The sequence below is a fragment of the Eufriesea mexicana genome, unplaced genomic scaffold (genome assembly GCF_001483705.2).
Source record: "Eufriesea mexicana isolate 0111107269 unplaced genomic scaffold, ASM148370v2 scaffold305, whole genome shotgun sequence".
Lineage (NCBI taxonomy): Eukaryota > Metazoa > Arthropoda > Insecta > Hymenoptera > Apidae > Eufriesea > Eufriesea mexicana.
The window spans coordinates 783967-793946 of record NW_016908472.1 but is presented as its reverse complement, the minus strand read 5'-3'; the positions used below and the strand labels follow the sequence as shown (position 1 = coordinate 793946).

The following is a 9980-nucleotide window of genomic DNA, read 5'->3' as shown; positions in this document are numbered from 1 at the left end:
GCTTCTTAGTTGCCACGCCGAGGGTGCGGTTCTACCCCCTCGAGCAATCGAATACGTCGCGAACGTCGCTGAATCCGTTCCGTTTCGTTCTTCCTCGCCGCTGTTCTACGGTAGACCGAGGATACGCGTCGGATGATATTCGTGATCGCCATATGTTTCCAAATGGTTATTCCTCATTTGCATCTCTCCGCGTCGATTTACATGTATTATAAACAACGACGGGAAACGGCGACGAGACTCGACCATCGGTTAAGAAGTCACGCGAACTTAAGATATTGCTCACGCACACGCGTGCCTATGCATGCATGCGTGCACACGGTGAGACGTAGCAATCGTTGTTCCGGACAGAAGATATAATCGGCAGAAACTGCGAGCGCGTTATCGAACTTTGGATGGAGGGGAAGTTAGCGAGTAAAATAAAACTTTTCGACCTCTCGTTGCCGTTGCGTCGCACGTAATACATAAAATAGCGGTTTCACTCGTAATTCTTTATATCATACGTGTATTTGCTTGCTGCTGATACATTAATTATAATACACACCGTTTATAATGGCCCTGGACACGGTATATCTCCCGACTCGGCTCGTTTCCACATTCCGATTCGTCGTCGGTGTCGCGAAAAGCAACGTCGATCCGTTATCGCCATGCTCACTCTCTTGTGCTTCTTAAATAATTTCAATCGTAACAAACATTCTTTATGCTCGCGCGTTAATCTTGTCATATTAAAATTATCCATGTATGATATATGTATGTATAAATATACATATGTTAAATATAATATAAATGCATCTAACACTAGTCGCTTATCTCGTACCCCGTGCGATTCACTTTTTTCCCTTGTATATCCGCCGAACATTTACCGTTGCCGCGCCCAAACTTTTCCCTTCTCTCTCTTTTTCACGCTGCATCATCGTCGGAACATTCACGTGCACGCATGTGCTACACGCACACGCGCACGCACACACATGCACACGCGCGATACAAACAAACACACATACACACGCGCGCGTTTACACAATCGGCCATACACGAGCATGCATCCTGATACCTGTTCCACTTGTTGGTTAATCGATTAAAATTTCGTCTTGCATCTTCGAACGAGAGCCTCCGTCGAATCGTTATTTTAAAAGACGACGCAACGTGATCGCGAGATTACATTTATCGTGGAAAGCTTAAAAAGTAGCGTAGAAACGGAACCATTGGTAAAATATAAACGCCGATAAGCGTAGAAAACTTGAAAATTGTACAATTCCGATGGTGGAATGCGACAGACAGAGCGGAATATATTGCTTTCGTGTAAAATGTAAAATCGGGTGGCAAAAACAACTTTGCCCCGGAATATCGTCGTTACTTATCGTTACAATAAGAAATAAGAGTATCTTTTTATTCAGTTCAGTCGGCTGTTCCTTAGCGCCGTATCGGTACGTCTATAACACGATCGATCATTTTGTCAAAGTTCGCGGAACGTTGATCGTCACCTTGTCGAATGTTTCGTGCGAAATATGAACGGAATATCCCGAAACAGACGGTCCGGTATGGAATTGCGGTTTTGCGAAGTAGTACGATTCGAAGGAGAGAAAGGATCGAATGAAATCAAAGTGAATCACATTCGCAAATAATATTTGTGCGAAACCCTGTGAAAAGATACGCAAACATTATCGTTATCTCCCAAAGACGTATAAATCGTTTGAAGAAGTACGCTAATCCCACGGAATATTCGGAATAATCGAAGTATCGGTGATCAATGCCTTTTATCGTTATCTTCCTTACACGACTAGAGGTTGTGATTAAAAATTTAGTCGACAATACTTAACGTTATCGTTGCGCTCTTAATTAGTGCGTTAATTTGGTAAATCAGTTCTTACAAATGCATTTCGTGAAACGAAGGAAACAAAGAAAGGAGAAGTAAAAAAAAGATATAGAATGTTAACGTAACGAATTGTCCAAGTTTATCACGTATCATTCGAATTCAGATACGCAAGCATATCGTGGGTATCGCGTCGTCTCGTATTGTATCGTATCGTACATCGAATGACATAGATATAACGCGTTGTAAAATACTGTTCGAAAATACATAGATACTGTGAGGAATGGGCACGATTTTCTTTCTTTTTTCCTTCTCTTCTCACTTCTCTACCTCTCTTTCTCTCTCATTCTTTCTTTCTTTCTTTCTTTCTTTCTTTCTTTCTTTCTCTCACTCACTCCCTCTCACTCTCTCGCTGTTTGTCTTACTTTCTTCCTTTCTCTCAATCTCGTTCGCTCGCGCTCTCCGATCTTTGTTCTTGTCGAATGCAATAAATGCCAATAAGCTGGTGCGAATCAGCGTATATACGGCTATATTATAGATACATAGAATATATATGAACTGCAACGTTAATCTTCTCATTTTTGTGAGAATCGTACGAGAGACGATAAAAAAATATAAGAACGGAGAGTAGTATACATTATCGGTAGCAAACACGATCGCCCTGTCATGCATCGAATTTTGAATTTCTAGCGATCGATAATGCGTAAATATAAAATCGATGTTATTCGTTAACACTTGGATTAGTGGGTGTGTATCTTCGTACTTGAGCGAGTTCGTGAAACGAATTCCTCGATACGTTCGAGAACTCGTTTAATCGAGAATAATCGTGTGGCAGTCGATCCATGATCGCTTTGTTCTGTTCTATCTGTTTTCCGGTACCGAAACATTTTGACTTGGAATGTGTCGAACTGTGCGTAGTAATGAAATCTGTACATGGAAGTGGTGGTATGTACGAAAGAAATTCAAATGAGATTCGATGTTACGAACGTGGTGGAGTGCATTCTAAGAAATGAACTGGAGGCTAATGCTCGAAAAAATAAAGTCGTATCACAATCGCGAAAAAAATAAATGCACGTTTCTTTAGTCCCAGTTTAAATCTGTCTTAGACTAGAGGAATCTCTTAATAAATTTTTACGTATCTCTCGCTGAATTGAATTCCGTGTTATTTACATAGAAACGCAAGCGTTTTCCATTGTGCGTGGGATCAGCGTTATATTACGTCATGTGTTAGGTTGCTCGATTTAACTACGAATAATACTTGTCAGGACAAGGAGCACGGCAATCGTCGTTAATTAAAAAGAAACTGTACGATACCACCGAAGATTAATATATCCTTGATGTGTAGTGTAACGAATTGGCAGAATCAGAATCGATTTTATCCAAAGTTCGCGTTGCTTACCATTCGACTAGTAAGCAACGAAAGGGTACGGTTCACTTAGAACACTAGATTAGATATAACGTACTTACACACAAACATGTCTGATATACATGGGGTATAACTGCATTCCATTTTCGCGAATACGTAGTAAAAAAAAGTCGTGTACGTTTATCGATGATCGTTTCGGTTGACCTACACAGCAGAAATCTTTTTCTCTTCGATTCCATTCAAACTGGTCCGCATCTCATCTTTATCTTCTACTCAGTTCCGTTCTGACAGCTGAAAACATGATATCAAATGTAACAAACATAACATCAGATACATTATCCTCGATTTAATTCTTCTTACCATCTACAATTTCCTGTTTCATCTTTTGGAATTCTTTACGCACTTCCTTGATGATTTCTGCTTTAAATGCTTCCATTTCTTGGACAGTAAGCACAGCTCCGTCATTTACGCCGTTCACCTTCAAGAGTGTGTCTTCGGAAGCAGAACCAAACCTCTTGCGAACCGATTTTGGTGACTCGGCACCGTTCGAAAATTTATTGTTCGATGAACTATTTTTGTCCCATGATTTCTTGTCGGGTGAACTTTCGGGTTCCTACGAGAACACGAAAGGAAAAAAAAAAAAAAAAAAAAAAAAAAAAAAAAAAAAAAAAAAAAAAAAAAAGAGAAAAAAAGAAAGATGACAAGTTGAAGAGAAATCGCGAAGAATAGGAATACAGGCAGAACGATAAGATCGAAATGAACGTACCTGTGGTTGCTCGGGTTGTTTCTTTTCGACAGCAGCTCGTCGACGAGCCAAGGTTTTAGCCATCTCGTCCATCATTGAAGCCATACCGCCACCTCCGCCCCTTCCTAGAGTACCATAATTTCCACTACTTCCGGCGCTTCCGCTGCTACTAGTACTAGAACCACTGTTCTCTACCGGTTGTTGCGATGACTATAAGAGAGTGAAAAGTGTGAGACGAGAAAGGCATAAGAACAAGTTTAGAAAAGCGGAAATCAAAAAAGATTCAAGACCAGCAGTACGAACCTGTTTCTTTTTAAGGCGTGTTGCTTGAATCGCAGCAGCTAACGAATTAGAATCTGGCGAAGGTTCGCTATTGGTGGCAGAACTCACCGATCCAGTGGAACCTGATCCAGAAAGTGGATTCAGGTTGACAGGGTTGACAGGGTTGACAGGGTTCACAGTGTTGACAGTGTTGACAGTGTTGACAGTGTTGACAGTGTTGACTTTTGGAGCAGGTGGCGGAGGAGGTGGTGGTGGAGCGGCAGGTCCGGTCAGCGGTACCATAGGAGGTGGTTGAGTAGCGGCATTGCCAATGGGAGCGTAAATATTAGGATTAACTGGTGGAACGTGATGTCCAGTGCCAGGGCCGCTACTAACACTGACAGCACCACTCCCGCAAGTACCACCGCTACCACCGCCGCCGCCGCCGCCGCCACCGCCGCCGCCGCCGCCACCACCACCGCCGCCACCAGTGCTGTTATACTGATTCACCGCGTTTGATGGTGTTCCGTAAGGATTCGTAGCGCTCGCAACTGCTTGTATTTGGCTGTTGCCATATTGTGCCTGTGCCTGGGACACGACACTGTATTGTGACTGATTTGGTTGGCCGACACCGACGCTGACTCCGACACCTACTCCATACTGGGCAGTCGTCGCAGCTCCACTACTGGCGTACTGCCCGATCGAATTACTACTTCCATATTGACTTCCACCAGTACTACCAGCAGTACTATTACCACCACCGCCGCCATACTGATTCGCTTGTCCTGGTTGCCCACTAGGATACGCGTTACTAACTTGCCCATTGTTACCGTAGAAATTATTCTGATTTCCGGAGGAATACTGACACGGATTTTGTCCAACAACGGTGGTAGTCGCATACTGATTACTGTTTGACGTGGCTCCATACTGATTTCCTTGACTGCTACCATAAATCGACTGTACTTGAGACTGATTAGCTAGATTCGACTGAGCTGACGGGGATTGCGCGTACTGGTTCAACATCATAGGTGGCGGTGGTATCGGTGCATTAAAGTTTATCATAGTTGGTGGACACGGTGGAGCTGCTGTCGCCATAGGAGGCTGAGGAGGTGGTACCGGAGGTGCACCTCCGGTCGACATTTGTCCCGCACTAGTTCCCATACCACCAGTGACTTGCATCGACTGCATCACAGTTTGTTGCTGAGGTTGCGGAGCAGGTGGTGCCGACGAAGTTCTGTGATGTCCGGACTGCGGTTGCTGCTGCAAAGGTTGTGACTGCTGCTGCTGCTGCTGCTGCTGCTGCTGCTGTACTTGATGCTGTTGCTGTTGCTGTTGCGGAGGCTGTGGCGGCACTGGCGGTTGTGGTTGCGGTGGCACTGATTGCTGAGGTGGTTGTTGTTGCTGCTGCTGCTGCTGCTGTTGTTGTTGTTGTTGTTGCTGTTGCTGCTGTTGCGACGCTGGTTGTTGCTGCTGCTGCGATGCAAGTGGGCAACTCGGGGAAATTGCGTTCGGACTGTTTGTTGCTATAAATAGAGCATAAATTGAAAAGCGTTCTCCGATTTTGCAGATACGTCCGATCGTCGCATCTCGTACCTTGACTTTGTTGGGACATTCTACGTTCCTGAATGATCGCCACATCTTCTCTAGTCATGGTCCTGTATAACAAATATATTTAAATGTTTTATATTTTCCTAATATCAGCTTTACTGCCATTTCGGAAGAACCGAAACGGAGAACCGAAGTACTCGAAGTACAAACAGAACGAACCTGTACCCCATATCTTCGTCATATTGAGCGTTAGCCGGTTGCTGTTGTTGAAAGACGGATTGCTGCTGAGTAGCAGAGGCAGGTGCAAGACTTCTCGATATGTTGCTTCCATTGCTCAACACCTACGTATATCAAATGGTTATTAAATAAAATACATCCAGACGGATATTTATCTATAGCTGTAGTAGAAGCGCAACGGCTTATAGTACGCGTTAGCTGACACTTCTTTTCCACGTTGTTTGCTGTTGTTATCGGTTTAAACTCACATCGAGCGCTTGCAGCATCGCTCTGGCAAATGCGTCGGCGTCGTCCTTACTGGAGAAATTCAGACCGTATACTTGCTTGTTATCTCGCCATTGGTGAAACGTGAGTGTTGCTTGATTGTACTTCAGTCCCTTGAGGATCGCACAGTTGATGACGATCTCGTGATCCTGCAACTTTCTTCCCACTACGCGAAAAGTATTGTTCACTTGGTGATGATATAACTGAACTTTGGAGAGTCCTGAGGAACTGCCACTCGGTATCCATTTTTTATTAATGTCGTCATATACCATTACCGACGCACGAGCGGACGATATGCTCACTTCGCTGAAACACAAGGAGAACCATACATTTCTTCCTGATATATCTAAAGCTTGCCATATTTCCATATAATCGCGCCTTTATTTCCACGAAATGATCAAAATATAAGAAATGCTACCACGATCGATATTCTTCCGGAAGGATTTGTTGCGGTTGTCGAACATACGAATATCGTCTCATCCTATCCTGGTTCACCGGAATCACGGGCAATCGCTGCAAATTTTTTAATCGCGAGATTATCGGTAAAAAGTAATTCCGAGATTTCGCGTGTAAAATATCGCGTTTGATGTCACTTTCACCGTGCGCGGACCACGTTAAAACAGCACGAGCCGCTGGCGAAATGAGAACAGAACGAAACGGAATACTAAAAGATACTGCCACTTCCTTCTTTACTTAGCGTACGATCAGACAAGCCGGTGGTTTCACGATAAGAACCAGAATAATATCCGCGATACGCATGGCTTTCGAGTCATTTCCGTGTTCTTTCTATGCTGTGTTTATTTCCAAACACAAGCCGATAAATAATTGGCAATTTGTTGCATACGATTATGTCCATTTGATGTGTAATTTTGAAAATTCTCGACAAACGCAACTCATTCCAGAGAAATTTTCGTAATACCGTAGGCGAGTTATTCTTTCGCGTTATTTGTGTGCAAGTGGTAGAACAGAGGTTCGCGTCACAAGCCTGTCACGATCATGTTACGGTATAACCCTTTTAAAACGATTCCCTTTCTTCTTGCCCTTAACTCTCTCTCTCCCTATCTTCCTCTCTCTTTCTTTCTCTCACCCTATTTCTCGCTTTTTCTTTCCTCCCCACTCTCTCCGTCTCTCTCTTAAAACAGCAGATGCTTCGAGTTTACGAAGTTTAATTAAAATCAAAAATCAGTGTTGCACCGATAAATACGCCGTTGGATATTGAAGCTTAATCAAGATCGAATCACTTCGAACGCGATATGAATCATAATGTGACTCACTTCAGGGTAAATATGTTATCAAATAAATTCATTGATATCTTTTCCGATGAAGCTGTTAAACCTGCATCGAATTGAATGAATTAGTGTCAAGAGTGACTGTAATACACCATGCTATTTTCCATTGGTATTTACTTTGACAGGATTTTGTATAAAATTCACAAAAATGTCGCAAAAGTCGAAAAAATGTAGGAAGGATTTTTGTCCGCGGGAGAAACTGTAAAATATGCGCGTGCGTGTAAGAGATATCTCATCTAACATAAACAAATATGTATAGTGAAATTTTCGTACAACACCGTTCTTCTATTTCATGTGCGTATACACACGCATACGAATGCAGTTTAGATAAAAGTAATTCGGAAATGTGTGTATCCAAGCGTTTTGCCTTGACGTAAAAAGGATAGGGTATGAGCAAAGGTAGAAAGAAGTTCCGTTTGCGTTTACGGTACACAAAGGCGTCGAAACGCAAGATTTGAAAGCATATTAGAGATACTTTCCGGCAAGCAAGACTAAAACTGCATCAACGGATGCGTGAAAGGAATGCTCGAACGGTATGGTATGTAGTCAGAAAGGATAAAAGAACTGTCACGTTTGGAAATATTCGATAAAAAATCATCGCAACGCCCTACCCTGGACGATTCCTAGTACATCCTTTCGAGAAATTTAAACACCGAAAGAGCATTGCATCGTATTGATGGACAACGGGAATATCAGCGTCCGACAGTAATAAGGAATACTGAAATAATAAAGGTATCTATCGGTAGCCTGCGGCATAAACAATGGTCGAAGACAAAAAGAAGTCGTGCTCGATCCCATATACTGAACTCGACTGGATTTTATGCGACTCGACCCTCTCTCTCACTCGATGCTGTATCGTATACGTGGAACTTACTTCATGTTTGTTTGACTCGGAAGCGTATGCTATGCCTTCATGCAAGCCGTATTCCTGCTTCTGCACAGTATATCACCGATTCCATGAAAACACACGAAATCCGGGCAGGATTTGCGGTAGTTCGACATAAATAACGTACAGCACTAACACCACCCCGACACCCTACCTATGCACATCTGGCCAGCCATATTGCCGACTCCAGGCCCGTACTCCTACCACCCTTCGTCTCGGTGCACACGTTTACCTAGAGGGAATACTCGAATTGCGAGCGTTAGTACGCTCTACCATTTTTACTCAACCGCTCCCTCTCTTTCCCATAATCTATCGCCATTTCACTTTCTGTACCTTTTCTTCCATTTCCAGAAAAGCTAAAAAATGTTAAGATTCCGAGATGAACCAATCCCTCTGTTTTGTACTTCGATTCGATTAATGAGATATAATCGGTCATTTTTATAACCGAAAGTAGTTTAATTATTGCAAACACGCAAATCCTGATTGATGATATTTCAGATATTACGCAATTTCAAATTCGATTATCGATGCTGGATTATCGATCTAAATTTAATTGGAAATTATTGTAACACTGATTATCGATTTATCGAATTTTAATCGACAAATTTATGTACAATTACGTAGAAAAAGTATATCGATACAAAATATATAGTACATCATGAAACAGTTCGAACTGAGTATTTGTGTTCTAGGTCAAAATTCTTTAGGAGAAAGTTGGAACTGAAGCTATAAAAAACGAGGTATAAAAAATTAAAGATCTATGTTTGATAGTTATCTGTAAGAGAATGAACGTCGTATGAATTAGAATATATTAAAAATCAGTCGTGTGTACATATACGCACATACGCCCCCACACATTTTCACACACACACACACACACACACCCATCACGTGACACATATATTTATACACAATCCTATACATATATGGATATATAAATATATACTTCCATGCATATAAATATTTATAGTGCATATATATATATATATATGTTTATTTATATACATATAAATATGTATATGTATATATATATATTTTTTGTGTAATACATTATTAGCAATGTACAAGTAGTTGACTGTCATTATAAAATACAAGCCTAACCACCTGCAAGGACGCAACATATCGTTTTTATTCCAAGATAAACCGTAATGGACCCAAGTTAGAATTTTGTATGAACCGCTGTGTCAAATTAATGGTAGCGTTGAACATCAGATGGCGCGGCAATTTGAGTTCTACTTGAATACACGGGAGTTTCCACGGGCCCTGTCGCCGACGCACCTGGCGCATCGACCGAGAAACAGAAACAGCTGTCTGTTCGAAGCAACTTCGAGAATATCGTCGGTTAATCGTCGATCCAGAACTGTGTGGATCTTTGTTGCGTTATTTGTGGAATGCGAAGTAACGAGGTCTCAGGGTATTGTGCCTGTCATCAAACGCGTACTAGCCTGCCCCTTGCTTCACCACTCTTTACCGCTTTAGGCGGTCGCTTCGATGATAACGTGCTTGCCTTTTATTTTTCCGATTTCTACGATCCGGAACGTTTCTCCCCTTTCCTCTCTCTCCCACTTACTCTTTCC

The 9980-nt window shown here is 42.3% G+C and overlaps 1 protein-coding gene across 2 annotated transcripts; it reads right to left on the bottom strand.

Moving 5' to 3' along the window:
• Positions 1-2669: 2669 nt before the first annotated feature.
• Positions 2670-8566, bottom strand: ena (ENAH actin regulator enabled). 2 transcript variants are annotated; one of them, XM_017911792.1, is made up of 8 exons: positions 6647-6782; positions 6213-6534; positions 5947-6068; positions 5773-5834; positions 4222-5702; positions 3940-4128; positions 3534-3786; positions 2670-3464 (listed from the first exon to the last, which is right to left on the bottom strand). In XM_017911792.1, the coding sequence occupies exons 1-8, from the start codon at positions 6706-6708 to the stop codon at positions 3436-3438; spliced, it is 2520 nt and encodes an 839-aa protein (XP_017767281.1). In that variant the 5' UTR covers positions 6709-6782; the 3' UTR covers positions 2670-3435. The 2 variants fall into 2 exon arrangements, with proteins under 2 accessions (XP_017767281.1, XP_017767282.1); XM_017911793.1 differs by lacking the exon at positions 6647-6782 and adding an exon at positions 8392-8566 and having other exon boundaries at positions 3436-3464.
• Positions 8567-9980: the final 1414 nt, after the last annotated feature.

Coding starts and splice junctions, on each gene's coding strand:
- ena (XM_017911792.1), bottom strand. CDS start 6,708: ATGAGACGATATTCGTATGTTCGACAACCGCAACAAATCCTTCCGGAA. Junction 6,069..6,212: donor CGATGCTGCAAGCGCTCGAT/GTGAGTTTAAAC, acceptor TGATATACGTAG/GTGTTGAGCAATGGAAGCAA. Junction 4,129..4,221: donor CACGCCTTAAAAAGAAACAG/GTTCGTACTGCT, acceptor ACTCTCTTATAG/TCATCGCAACAACCGGTAGA.